Consider the following 14553-nt stretch of genomic DNA (forward strand, 5'->3'; position numbering starts at 1 on the left):
CTCATTAGGCCTGAGCTGTTCTGTTTCACTGAATAAAGAGTTAACTTCACAGATGCCTTGTGAGCTTTTGCTGACCTGCTCCTAATACCCATTCTGACTGGTGGGTTGAGAACATCCAAGTCCTTGTTCCATTTCCTTTCCTCCATTTTCCTTGTTTTCAAAGTTCACTGGACATAGAGTAATATCAGGAGGAATGACTGCCCCCCAGCCACCTTTGAGATATGTTGGTTGGTGATTCTTTCATTACTTCAGTGCCTGCTAAAAACTTAATAATTATTGTTACACCAGGAAGCTGACACTTTCCTCCTCTGGAAGAATGCACAAGAGCACACTGTGTTTTTCTTAAAGTAAAAATTCCATTTTATTTGGCTTTCCAACAAGAACATTGCACACAAAAAGAGGCAGAATCTTCCACTGTGCATGTAAGGATTGCCTCCCTCTCCTCCTCCCTCTCTTTGGAATGTTAACTCCTTTGGCCTGATTACTTCTGCTGAGATTAGCTACTTGGGTAAAAGCCAAGCAAAGCCTGAGCCAAGGGAGGGAATGATACAAAAGCAACCAGCAGCATCCGCCTGGAGTAGACAGGATAGGGAAGATGAGTTAGCAAAGGCTATCGTGCCAATGGCTCTAGTTCTGCAAAGGAGATCAGGGCTGAAGCGGGGTAAAAAAGGGGGGGAGCATATCTCGGGGCTGGAACTCTTTCCAATCCCATCACAGTGTTCAATCTTCTCCTCCGCACAGGTTCAGGAGTGCCCGCTGGTAGTCGCCCTTTGTGTCTTGCTGTAAGGGGAATAGAGGGAAAGAGACATTAGGCCAAAACTCTCCGCAGGGCCAGCCTGGCCCTGACTCTCCTCACACTGTCAGGATCATCAGAACCCCCAAAACGATACAAAAAAGAAGGGAGGCTTCTATTCTGCGCCACTCCATGCAGGCAGCCATAAATTGTCCTGCTGTGTTTTCCAAAATTCCCCATGTGTGTGTTCTTGCACCATGCCAAGAATTTCAGGGCATACCAGCAAGTTGGGGTGGGGGAGGGATTCCAAGGCTTGTACAAAATGTACAATGTACATGTACAAAAGGGAAAAAATGTTTTGTGGGGGTGGATTACGCAAAACAGCAGAATGGAGACTGAGTACGCTCAGCGGTCACAGAAGCCTGGCTTGTGGGGGGGGGGGGAGAGAAATGGAGTGGCTGGGATCCTGAGCAGAAGCACGCCACATGGCCAGCATGAAATCGTAGAGTTGGAAGGGACCCTGTGGATCATCTAGTCCAACCCCCTGCAAGGCAGGACTATGCAGCTCTCCCTTACAGGAATCAAACCTGCAACCTCGGCATTATCAGCTCCATGCTCAACACAACTGAGCTCTCCATGGGGTGATCTGATACTGTCTGCTCTGCTGTGACTGACTGGAGATGTGCTGCAACACGGCCACTCACCTGGATGAAGTAATACAGGGACTTCCCATATTTCCTCTTGAATTCACTCTTAATTTTCAGCATGTCCACCTCACTGCGGGAGACCATAATCCTGATCAGGACCTTGTCTCGGGTTCCTTTGCCCTGAAAAAAACAATTATTTTCCACAATTAAACTTCATTGTTAAAATCAAACTTGATTGTTTGCAATGCATTTTTTGGGCGGTGGGAATTGTTAGCAGTCAGTAAAATAACACAGATGGAATCCAGAGAAAAGAAATCTTAGTAACACTTTACTGAGGAAAATGAAACAAAGCAACATATAACTTGAGAAGCGGGGAAAACCAGAGCTTTCTTTCTTTTTTAAGGGCAGGCCTTGTTAAAGCAGGGTTAGGTTCAACTTAACATCCAGGGAGAAATTCTCTCACAGCTACACAGCCAGAGCATATGCATCCTCACCAAGGATCATGCAGCCTCCTTAGTTGCTAAGCAACACTTCCATACTTACTGACAAATGAATTAACCCTTAAGTTGAAAACGGAATGATCAAGCCCCACTTGAGTCCTGACCCATCTCAGAACCCAGACTGAAAATAGGCATGGTTTCTGGGAGTAATTTAATGATATGACAACAATGTTATGGACGTTTGGTGCAGGAAGCAGACACAGGCCTCTGGGGTGCTCCAAGAGAAATCCCACTCAGATGAGCGGGAGGCGCACAGGATCACTGAGCAGGAGAGCTCATGAACAGAATTAATCTCAATGGTGATTGCACAAAAGGGTGCCCCTGTCCTGTGTTCGGTTATTTTACCTTCATTGAGTCGTACAATCGGTCCGCAAAATACAGCTGCTTGTTCTGAATGCATTGGACTGTGGAGAAAAAAACATTCACATGGGGTTAAAATACATACCTGTAACCAACTATTAAAAGTTTAAAAGTAGATAGCCCCCCCCCCACCGCCAAACACATTTCTGCTCCCTCCTGTCAAAAGGATTTTTTTGCTAAAAGATTAATAATCTCCATTTTTTAAACACTGCAGTGTCAGCCAATCAACATTGATTTAACTAATGGATATGAACATGTTCCTCTTAAGTTCCTAACCTAACAGAAAATAGCCCTAGCTGGTATACACACAACCCCCCGGCCCATACTATTTAAGAATTAGTGCCTGAATTTTTCCTCTTCCCTCCCTTTCCCAGTCCTTTTTTGAAAAGCTGCTGGAGGAGGGGAACAGAAAGGGGTTCTCAGAGCAGCCTCCAGGCAGAGAGCGGTACGGGCGCCCTGTCCACCCCTGAGGAGGCACGCTCCTCCTGTCCAGGCCACCTCAGATGTTTTTGGGGTGGAGGCTCCTTGCCAAGGGCACAAGGGACCCTTGGGACACCTCTGCCCAGGGCAAACCAGAAGCACCCAACTCCTGACCTTCCTCAACATCCTTTGCGATGGTCAACTCCTCTTGCCTCTGTCCATGTACTCACCGAGATTAACAAAGGCATTTTCCAGGTCTCCTTTCACTTCCTTCTTGATGCTCTCCAGCATATCGTAAGGGCTGTAGCTCTTGTACCTCTCAAACACTGCAAAGTTTAGCCAATGGAAACAGAGAAGGGTCAGGAGAAAAGAAAAGAAAATCATGCAGCGCAGAATTAAACTGTGGAACTCACTCCCACAGGAGGCAACAAGGGCCACCAACCATAGCTGTAAACTTTTCACTTTTCTTGCAAGGAATCATATTCGGAATAAGGGAATTTCCCTTTAAAAAAGGAAAAAGTTGACAGCTATGCCACCAACTGGGATGGCATTGAGAGAGGACTGCATGAACTTGTGGAGAATAGAGCTATAAATGGCTGCTAGCTATGACAGCTATTCTCTGCCTCCATGACCGAAGAAGATTGGACCCATTCATGCAGGAGAAGACTACAAACCAGAATGGACATGCTCTGCCTCCACCTTCAGAAGCAGTAATGCTTCTGAATACCAGTTGTTTGAAACCACAGGAGGGGAGAAGGACTCTTGAGCTCACATCCTGCTTGTGGGTTTCTTACAGGGATCTGGTTAGCCTCTGAGAACAGGATGCTGGACCAGATCGACCCCTTTGGCCTGATCCAGCAGGCTTCTCGTATGCTCTTAATCTGTATGCAAAGCATATGTTCCCCCTCTGAGCTATGGGTGCAATCATGAAACCAAAGATCAGTTGTGGAGCAAATCCCTGCTTCTCCTCCAGTCGTAACCTGGCCAGCAGAGAAAGCCACAAGCAAGTGAAAAGGATCCTCTATCACCAGACCTGAACACGTGAGGGCTTCACCCACCCCGCCTCTGGAGCGGCCTGGAGTTGCATGTTACCTTTCTGGAGGTGGGGGACACTCCTTTCAGTCATGATGTTGATCCACTTGGGCACGTCTGTTCCCTTTCTCTTCACGCCAGCATCATACAAGTCCTGCAGTTGGGATGAAAAAGTTTTGTGTCAGACACCTGGCCACTGCCATGGCAGCAGAGTTACAAGGCTCCCGGCACTTTTCCTCCAAAGCACCTCACCCACTTACGGATAGTTTCACTTTATTGTATTGAGAATATTGCTGGGGTGGTTTGGAGCGATAACAGGCTTCCTCAACCTCGACCCTCCAGATGTTTTGAGACTACAATTCCCATCATCCCTGACCACTGGTCCTGCTAGCTAGGGATCATGGGAGTTGTAGGCCAAGAATATGTGGAGGGCCGAGGCTGAGGAAGCCTGGTCTATAACCTGGCTATCGGCAAGGGCTCACAGCAGGTCAAATACTTCTGGAACGCGTGAGCACTGCGACAGACTGAGCATGTTGTGAGCTGTTACAGTTGAAGTGCATTTGTCTGCTCAGATACTGTGGAACAGTTGACACTTTGCACACATGGGGAGGCCGGAGGCAGCTTTTCAACAGGCCCTCATACGAGGTGAGAAGAGGCCAGTGTTCAGCATTACTTACCCTGGCATCTTGATCAATCAGCTCGTAATCAACCACGGAAGCATCCTCATTTCTCCTTCCCTTTTAAAGAAGAAAAACAAACACCTGTTTCAGATATACAACCACTGAACACTTCTTGCTCCAGGATTCATTGAGAAGAGAAGTATGCAGAATATTACGAACTCTCTTGCCTGGATTTAGGAACTGGGGACAGCTTTACAGTCATGAGGACTACAGCCTTTGATATATCTAGTTATGACATTTGGGAGCATCGGTATTTTCAGTGTTTCAACTTTTGTACCATTTGTTGCAGATCACGGGAGCTTGTTTCTCAGAGCACATACTGTGGTAATATAATGCTAGCGGTGGTTGGTTGACGGGGGGGGGGGGTGTGTGTTGACGTTATGGCTATTGGCTCTCAAGGGTGAAGTGGAGCCTTAAGATCTGGCCGTAAGAGCTAATTTCAAATTCTGTGTGGCATCCCGTACACATTTAGGCCACAGTCCTTTATTTATTTATTTTATGAAATTCATATGCCATTGGATTCTAAGAAAAAAACTCAAAGCGGTTTGTAATAATAATAATAATAATTGTACTCTGCCCTTCATCCAAGGATCACAGGGTGGCTTACAATATCAAAACACAGAACATTACATGTCTTTAGGTGCCAGGCAAAAACATTCCTTTTTTCCCAGGCCTTTGGCTCATTAAACAATCTACGGCCTTTTAAACTGAGTGGGGGGGGGTGGGTGTTACTGTTTTTGTTTGGTACTGAAACAATAACACACATACACTCCTCACAGTTTAAAAGGCCATAGATTGTTTAATTAGCCAAAGCCCTGAGAGAAGAGGAATGTTTTTGCTTGGTACCTAAAGATGGGTAATGAAGGTGCCAGGCAAGCCTCCCTGGGGAGAGCATTCCACAAGTGGGGAGCCACCACAGAAAAGGCCCGTTCTCAGCTTGTTACTCTCCAGACCTCTTGCAGAGGAGGCCCATGAAGACGGGACTTGGGTGGGGATTGCAGAGTCCGGGTTGGTTCATAAAACAATACAATTTTCAATGAAGACATTTAAAAGCAGCTATTTAAAACATTCAAAAAATAACTAAAATCAGTGATAAGCTAAAAACAGATTAAAACATACAACAACACCACAAACACCACCACTCTGAACAGGCTTGTCTAAACAAAAATGTTTTTAGCAGGTGCTGAAAAAGGTACAGTGAAGGTGCCTGTCAGATGTCAATAGGCAGGGAGTTCCAAAGTGCAAGTGCTGCCAAACATCGAGTTCTTACCATGACTTGCAGCAAACAGAGGAAAAAGGGGGTTGGACCAGAAGAGTCTTACCTTGGCTAAAGCCACCATCAACTTGCGGAAATCGCCAGATGTATCTGAGATGATGTCTTTTTCCAATTCAGTCTTGTACACTAAAAAAAAGAAATCAAGGAAGATTGGTTAAGCAGGCTCTATTACTAACATTTCTGAAGCCCAGTTCAGCCATAATGAAAAATCATGATCTGCTGTTACAAAGACAAGCCCGATCCTAGTTTTTTAGCTATCCACAGTTAGAAGAAAATTTTCCTGAGTTCAGACAAAACAGGAAACTGCAGTTCAAAAATTAAACCAGAAATTCTTGCCCTCCCCTCCTTCACACAGAATAGGAATAAACTGCAAAACCTCTGCTTTCAAACCACAGTAACTCATTACATACGAACTCTGGAAACTGTGGCTTCTCCCAATTGTGGTTTGTTAAAGTAGAATCAAGCTGTGACAGATCACGCAAGCTGGGTGCCCACATAGGCTTGTTTTTACAGAGACAAAAAAGGTTCGTCACTATGACTTTTTCTAAGGGACTGAGACTTGCTAAGCAGAGATGTCTGGTTGTGAAAGGATGGTAAGGGTCTTGGAAAGCAGGGCAGCAAGAGACATTGCAAGGTGCTTCATTTTTGAAGAGCGTGAAGTAAGGAACCCTCAACCAAAAATAAAGGACAACAAAAAGTCTCATAGTACCCTAAAGACTAAGAGCCAAAACCCTTGGCTGCTTTTGTTGCTTCTAACTGGCAGAGCAATCCTGTCCAGATCCACTCAGAAGCAAGTCCCAGTTACTTATCCTCTGGAAGCTCAAGCCAAGTTGTCAAAAGGAAAAGCTGAGCTTAAGACCCACGTGCATGTTTTCTTCATCCTAGATCCCAGTGCAGAATTTGGCCCTATGTCTTTGTATGAAACAAAAATCAAGTGTCTAGCAAAAGTGTCTGTGAAGGTCTCAGAAACTGAAGAGGGCATCCTGTGATCAAATATTCATGCTTCTGTAGCACATATCCCTCTCTGTCCCTTCCAGTGGCTTCTTGTGTCCACCACCCCCCGGACTCCCCATCTCCACAGGACCCTCCTGACCCTAGAACTGTGTGGGGTTCACAGTCCTTCCAACTAAAGCAGCAATGGCCTACAGAACTTTCATCAACTCACTTGTGCCCCACCCATTTTCTAAGACATTAAAAGCCCCAAGCACTACTCATTATGAAGCAACATCATCACATAAATATTTATTTTAAAAGCCAATTAATGCAGCCACCACCAGCTTTGCACAATCTCACCTCCTCCTAACTCTTGCTTCGTTAAAACAAGGATGGACTTTTATGAGATCTAAGAATGGCCCAGCAAATTAGGCACTCTTTCCCTACCACTGCATCTGGTGTGAAAATTGAAATACTTTGGGACATTTTACACCTCACTTTTAGGCCTGAAAAATAAGTTACCCCTCCTCTGTTTTCTGACATTTATACCGTACATTTCTTCTGTCATGGAACCTAAGGCAGAATACATCTGGTTCCCATCCAGGAACTGACCAGACACTTAGCTTCAGCAAGGGAGTGGCCTCACATGCCCTGAGTACCTACCCTGACTACACCTCTGCGACTGCAAATGAGCTTCTGAACCTATTACCACAAAATGCTTGGTGTCGCTGGACCCATCAATCAAGGTATCAGCAGGTCAATCCTCAAATTATTCCGAGGGCAATTTATCTAAGGACAGATCCACACCATACCGCCAAAGCACATGACTTCCCCCAAAGAATCATGGAAAGTCTAGTTTCCCCCTCAAAGAGCTAGAATTCCCAGCATCCTTACCAAACTACAGTTCCCAGGATTCTTGGGGGGAAATCCATGTGGTTTAAATGTCTGCTGAATGTGCTTTAAAATCTATGGTGTGGATCTGCCCCCAAAGGAAAAACTCAGCCCCCCACCCATCCCTCCTGGTCAACTTACTTTCCCTGTAGGCTCTGTTGATTGCGTTCAGCTCCGGGTTTGTCCGTGAACAGATTATCTCAATGAGCGTGTCTTCGTCTGTTCCCAGACCCTGAAATGCAAGTGGAAATGGACATCTTGATAGGCACACATACTCAGTGATATGAGATTTTAACCAAAAAAAGTGTGGCTTCCACTTGTTATCAAAATAAAAATGTTATGAGGGACTAGGGCCAGCCCAAGGCATTTTGCTGCCTGAGGCAAATTACAAGATGGCACCTTCCCCTCATTCCTCATACAGAAGCCAGCTAGACTGAGGCAGTTGACACTTACTGCCACAACAACCATGATATATCATTCTGCACGGCACCTGAGGGCAGCAGGCTAGCTTAGGGGAACACTGGTCCCCCAATATATGCTACCTGAAGCAGTTGCCTCACTCTGCCTAAAGGTAGGGCCCTGTGTGAGGAGAATATCCTACTCAACCTGCTTTGAACAGTCAGTTTCAGAATACTGCTCTTGTTTGCTGCCTTCATTGCAGAATTGTGTATGTTCAGACAAACCAACAAAAATCTATTCCAAGGCTGAAAATGAATTCTGAAGGAGAGCACTCACACAGGACATTCACTGCCTTCACTGGTTCTAATTTAAAGGAGAAGTAGAGCTGGGTATCATCCACAAACTGGTGAACACCAAGCCCAAACCCCCTGATGATCTCTCCCAGCAGCTTCATATAGATGTTAAAAAGCATGGGGGGAGAACAGAACCCTGAGGCACCCCACAAGTGAGAGCCCAAGGGTCTGAACACTCACCCCCACCACCACTTTCTGGTCATGGCCCAGGAGGAAGGAGCGGAACCACTGTATAACAGTGCCCCCAGCTCCGAACACACACACCCCAACGGTCCAGAAAGATACCATGACTAATGGTATCAAAGGCCGCTGAGAGATCCAGCAGAACTAGGAAACAGCTTTCACCTCTGTCACTAGACTGCCAGAGATCATTGACCAGCGCGATCAAGGTAGTTTCAGCCCCATGATGGGGCCTGAATTCTGACTGGAAGGGAGCCAAATGGTTTGCATCCTTCAGACATGCCTGGAGTTGTTCAGCAACCATCTACTCAATTGCCTTGTCCAGGAATGGAAGGTCTGAAATTGGGTAATAATTGGCAAAAATTGCTGGGTCCAATTATGGGTTTTTTAAAGAAGCGATTTAATGACTTCTTTTTAAGGGGGTCTGGGAAGACTCACTCACAGAGGGGAACATTCACCACCCTACAAAGCCCATTGCGGGTTCACTTTTATGAGGAGACAAATGGTCGGTTTCACTCGTCCAAGCAGCCTCCACATCCTTGTAGGTAACAGACTGAAACTGATCCCGTACAACTTGGGATTACAAGCAGAAATGAACAGGAAAGGTTTTCACTCTATAAGAAGCACAGTGCCCAGAAACACCTCATCTCAAAATTGTTTTCACAAAAAAGGAGGGGAGCAGGAATCAATATACAGGTGAGCCTTTTAAAAATAGACGAAGACATTTTATTATCCCTGTTAATAGCAAAGAACAGAAATACGTTTTGCATGACAGACCAATATTCAGATTTCATATATTTTGAACAATCTGAGTGAGTTCAAGGGACATATATTATAAAATATAAATTTCAAAGTGTGAGGGGTTTTTTTAATGATCAAAGTTCAAGATTTAATCAGCAGATTTCTCTCCCATGCATGCTGAACATATAAAACTGAATACAAAAATACGGCTTTGAACTAAAAGTTGAATTAACTGGGAGTAAAGTGTAAATCAATTATGAAGCTGTTAATACAATAAAAAAATTACTAATCCATATGAAAAGGCATCAGGTGTTAATTAAACTCTTTGGGAACTCAATGACCCTCCCTGGTACAGTTCAGTCAAAACAATCCCCGCCAAAGGCCTGGAAACAAGATCGTTAATTTTTGTTCCGTTCCACTTCCATCAGGCATCATTTATAAAGCAGCTCTGGCTGCAAGGATGTTGGAGAACTTTTAAGGAAAGAGCATAATTAAAGAGACTTATTTTATGTGCCTCTTTAACAAAAAACAAGAATAACGCAACCTTTGACTTCAGAATTAGATGCATAATTGATAAATGAAGTGCTTTCAACCATGTTACTCATTTAATTTCCTTGGTTTTCTACTGCAACGTGGCTCTAGGGACTAAGACAGCAATGAAATAGAAAAGGGGAGGGGAACGCCCTTTGGAAATGATGGGGCGCAAGATACTTTTCCGTGTCAAAATATTTAAAATTCAACTCCAGGATGAGCAGCGTACACTGGGGAGTCCATGTGGCTCCTCGCAATGCTCCTGGTCTCCAACTCCCATCTGCCACAGCCGATGTTCAGGAGTATTGGGAAACTAGCAATGTCAAGGAGGCCACACATTGTTCTGCATCCCTTGTAGAAACTGAGCTTGCCACATGTTCAAACTGTTGCTGGATTGTAGTGCCACTGGTGGTGGTGCATGAACAACAGAATGCTCCTGCACATATATTTCTAGCGTGTAGGAAACAAGATGTTGGGCAGAAAAACTGTTGCCTCGCCTTCCTCCTGACACACTAATTCTCCATTCTATTGTCCTCCCTGTTTAAACTGTAAGCTCCATGGGACAGAGATCTGTCCATTCGCTTATGTCAACATGCCATGCAGAGAATCATAGCATTGTGGAGTTGGAAGGACACAAAAGGGTCATCTAGTCCAACCCCCTGTAGTGAAAGTTGTGACAGTGTCTTTTTTAAAAAAAAATTAAATATTTTTTTATTTACAAAAGTGTGTGCAATGTCTTTCTCTTGTATTTTCCCCCCCCCCATGTAACATTTTTACATATCAGTTTCATTTGTTGAGACATTAGTAAGAAAAGAGGGAAAGAGGTCGGGTGGCGATGTTTCTATTTTATGTTGTGACAGTGTTGCAAAAAACAAATACTGGGAGTTTTCTAGCCTGTAAGGAAGGGCAAGAGCTTCCACAATTGTGACATGGAAGCCCCCAAGATTTCAAAGGCTGATTGTTTTTCAGAAAACATGTTTTACATTGTTTGCTCTCCAGTCCAACTCGAAAAGCTTTTTCAAATAGAAAGTCAGTGTGGTACATGGTGATTTGGGTGCTGGATGAGGAATAGGGAGGCCCAGATTCAAATCGCTGGGTGGTCAGGGGCTTGTCAGTATCTCCCAATCTGCCCGACTTCGCAGGGCTGTCGTGAGGATAAAATGGGGAGTCGACTTTCCTAAAACCTTGTCCCAGGCACAGGAGAAGGGTGTGCAGTGGTTGCTCCACAACGTAAAGAGAAGTGCCAGCCCCGATAAATGTGTAGAAAAAGGGCTAGGGAGCATTTGAACAAAGCTTTGAGACACAGCAGGCTACGGCAGAAAACAGGGTGGCAAACTGTTAATGAAGAAGTTAAAAGCTCCATTTGGCAACAGTGCTGAGCTGAGACAGCAGAGGGCAGCATTGGATAAAGAAAAAGAGGAGGCAGAACTCTGTGTACGCAGTGTTTCCCAAACTTTTTTGGGCAACGGCACACCTGTTTACTGAAAAAAAATCTCACGGCACACCACCATTAAAGCCCCGCCCCGTGACGTCAGCGCGCAGCGTCACGCCGGGAGGGACGCACGAAAGTGAAAGTTTTTTCCCTCCCCCCTCAGTCCCTCGCTCGGAATTCAGCTCGTTTGGGGCATCGCTCCGGCTGCTCCCTCTCCCGCCGCGCAGGAGCGATGCCTCTCTCTGGCTCTCCCTCCGCGCAGGCTGAGGGAGGGAGGGAGGTGCGCGTGTGACCCGTCTCTGCTGGGAGACCAAACCCAGCGAGGCAGAGTCGCGCGGAGGCGCCCAGGCAGCGCTGCCGGCTGCGAGGAGGAGCGCCAGGCAGCAGCAGGAGGCGCGGCCTCTCCTCGCCGCCGCCGCCCCGCCTCTCGCCGCCCGACTCGCCCGCCTCCCTCCAGGCATCTCGCGGCACACCAGCCGATGTCTCACGGCACACTCGTGTGCCGCGGAACACCGGTTGGGAAACACTGGACTAGAGCAATCCAGGAGTGTGGGTGAAGTTTAGGGGACAGGAAAATCAAAGTCCTGCCCATGTCGTGAGACCGAGGAGTGGAGCACTTCTACATGAAACAGATCGCAGGCTGGAGAGCTCAAGAGTGGATCTTTACAAAAGATGGCATTCAATTATGTTCTGCTCAGAGCAGAGACACTGAAATTAATTAACCTACATTTGTCATGCCTATGAATTTCAATGCGTCTACACTGCATAGGACTTGGTTGAGTACCACCCACAGGACCAAAATGCCTAACTGATATGATGGGCTTGAGTGAGGGGTGGTGGTGGAATCCCTTCCATTTCAGTTTCTCATTTCCCCCAAGTTTAAATTCAGTTTGGACCATTTCTGCATCAGTTTTGAGATTATTATTTTTAAAAAATATGCACAAAAATGTATGTTTTCACGCATAATTTCTCTAAGGATACCCATTTTGAGCACACTTTTGTGCAGTACACAGGCTTTTTGCAAGTCATTTCCCCTGGCATAATCTGTTTTTGCATGTCACCTTCACTAATACACACTTTCCCCAAACATTCACATTTCTGGGTTGGAGAACAGCATCACAAAATTAGGAGAAGTGCGAATTTTGAAACATTTCAGTTCAGTTACTAGTTTGGGATTTATGGGCTAATAGCCATAAATAAATAAATAAATAAATACTAGTTTGGGAGCTGTGAATTAGGTGGGAACAAAAATCTCACTCCCCCCTCCCTCCTGGCACTGGCAGCTGAGTGGTGATGGGGAAACAACAGATCTTTAAAGAGCCAGCGTGCTGTAGCGGTTAGAGGGTTGGACTAGGACCTGGGAGAGCAGGGTTCAAATCCCCGTTCGGCTGTGAAAGTCACAAATCTCTCAAGTCTAACCCACCTTGCAGGGTTCTTGTGAGGATAAAGTGGGGAAGAAGGAAACCACATGTGCCCCCGTGAGCTCCTTGGGGGAAGGCGGGATATAAACATGATGGAGAAATACTAGTATTTCAAACACTAATTTTAACAGCAACTCCAACGCTCACTGTTGTGGGTTCTGTTCAGTGTCGATAACACACAGTGATCTGAGTTACACGGGCAATCTAGGTGCTGAAACGTGGGAAGCATCCTGAGCTCAGTGATCTTGATCTTAGGGTTGTGGATTCGAGCCCCACGTTGGGCAAAAGATTCCTGCATTGTGTAGGGAGCTGGACTAGATGATCTTTGTGGTCCCTTCAATAAAGGAAGGTTTTCTTAGACAGTGAGAGCTGAGAGATTGAGAAGGGTTTCAGTGATGGAGACAAGCATCAACGATGAACCTTTTGGGGGTTCCTCGTTTCACATACCTTCATGGACGCTTTCAGTTCAGAAGCATCATACTGAGCCGGTGTTTTCAGCAGACCCAGGATAGTAGTCTCCAGGTGCCCAGACAGAGCAGACTTCAGAGCTGCAGAGAGCTCCTAAAGACAGGAAAGAGGGTGACAAAGTTAGTACCTATTTCAGATTTCTGGGTGCTTGCTCCTCTGAGTGACTGAAGTCTTTAAATCTGTTGTTTTTCCCTACTGATTTGCAGGGGAGACACAGTGGTCTTTTGGAAGTGATCAAAATCTTTCTATTTAAAGGTAAATGACAACCCAATACCTTGTTATATTCTACCATCCAAGAAGGTAAAGGAGTTTTGTGTAAAAAAAAAGTAAAGGAACATGTAATTTTGAGCACACAAACTAAATTCACACTCATAAACCTAGTAGGAAAGTGTTCATTCAGCATGCAATGGACAGATTTAAAGGAGACAAAAGATTCTGTCGGGGGCAAAGACGATTTAAGTGGTGGACATTTCTCTCTCTTTTCTCTCTCTCATAAAATGTAGATCCCCAGCCTTCAAAACAAACAGGACCACCTTCTTGATCCTAAAGAACATTAACTGACTTGCCATTTGCAATGTCGTGAAGAAAACCCAGTGGAAACATTTCTTCCCCAGGAAACTCATCCAGGAAAAGTAATCTCCTATCCATTTCCTTTCCCTCTACTCCTGACTCATATTTTTCCACTGAGGAATTGGATGGTTGCCTGTTGCCAGTGTCTCTCAGAATCCTTTGGCATTTAGGCACTCTGGCTTAATTGGAGGTTTGGCTCCGATTGCGGAAAGCCAGGATGGAACACGAGAGACCAGCTAACAACTGTGAAAGTGGAAATGATCATTTTCTAAACGTAGCTGAAACCAAGTTCTCCCATGCAAGTCTTTCACTGAAATGTACAACAGCCCTACAGTGGCCACAAGCCATGACAGCTGTATGCTCTCCAGTACCGGAGGCAGTAGCCACTGGATACCAGTCCCCACAGGGCAACATTGGGAGGGAGGTGCTTGTGGGCTTCCTGTGGGCATCAGGTTAATCGCTGCAGGAACAGAACGACAGAGCAGACTGGCCTCTTGGTCTGATCCAGCAGCCAGGCTCTTATGAGCTACTGAGTCAGGACACAGCAGTTCTTGGAAAGAATGCACTAATGCCACTATTTTAGTGATATCTTCTGTGGGGCTCAGTTCTGTGTGACAACACACCAAACCACGTTTAAAAGGAAGCTCAAATTCTATCTACTTTTATTCACTGGACAGTATTTTAAAGCCGCTTTTCTGGGCAAGCTCATCCAAATTGTGGCTTATAGAATTCATTGCTACAAGGTATGGTGATGGCCGCTGGCTCAGAGGTCCTTAAAAGGGGATCTGACAAGTTGATGGGAGAAGGAGAGGTCTACCTCTCGCAGTATAGTGTAGCTTTTGGCGTCCTTCAGTACCTTCTTAGTTCTCCTCTGGTAAGCGAAGGCGATGTCCTGACGCTGCTCATTGCTGCGGTTGGTCAGGATGTTGACAATTGTCACTTCATCCACACCTGCATAGGGAGAGAGAAGGGAGAGAAAACAGCTT

General features: G+C 45.6%; 1 protein-coding gene across 2 annotated transcripts in view; it reads right to left on the minus strand.

Annotated features, from left to right (window-relative positions):
- Window positions 1–336: 336 nt before the first annotated feature.
- Window positions 337–14553, minus strand: part of ANXA2 (annexin A2) — a 35815-nt gene continuing 21598 nt past the window's right edge. The window contains exons 4-13 of one of the 2 annotated variants that reach the window (XM_081170672.1): window positions 14385–14518; window positions 12977–13090; window positions 7614–7704; window positions 5695–5774; window positions 4370–4429; window positions 3753–3846; window positions 2891–2986; window positions 2226–2284; window positions 1438–1560; window positions 337–780 (exon numbers count right to left, since the gene is read on the minus strand). In XM_081170672.1, the coding sequence (XP_081026798.1) occupies window positions 721–780; window positions 1438–1560; window positions 2226–2284; window positions 2891–2986; window positions 3753–3846; window positions 4370–4429; window positions 5695–5774; window positions 7614–7704; window positions 12977–13090; window positions 14385–14518 (911 nt within the window). In that variant the 3' untranslated portion in view covers window positions 337–720. The remainder of the gene's footprint in view (window positions 781–1437; window positions 1561–2225; window positions 2285–2890; window positions 2987–3752; window positions 3847–4369; window positions 4430–5694; window positions 5775–7613; window positions 7705–12976; window positions 13091–14384; window positions 14519–14553) is intronic. The other variant, XM_081170673.1, reaches the window with a different exon arrangement.

The sequence above is a fragment of the Podarcis bocagei genome (assembly GCF_964188305.1).
Source record: "Podarcis bocagei genome assembly, chromosome: 14".
In the NCBI taxonomy this organism is placed as follows: Eukaryota; Metazoa; Chordata; class Lepidosauria; order Squamata; family Lacertidae; genus Podarcis; species Podarcis bocagei.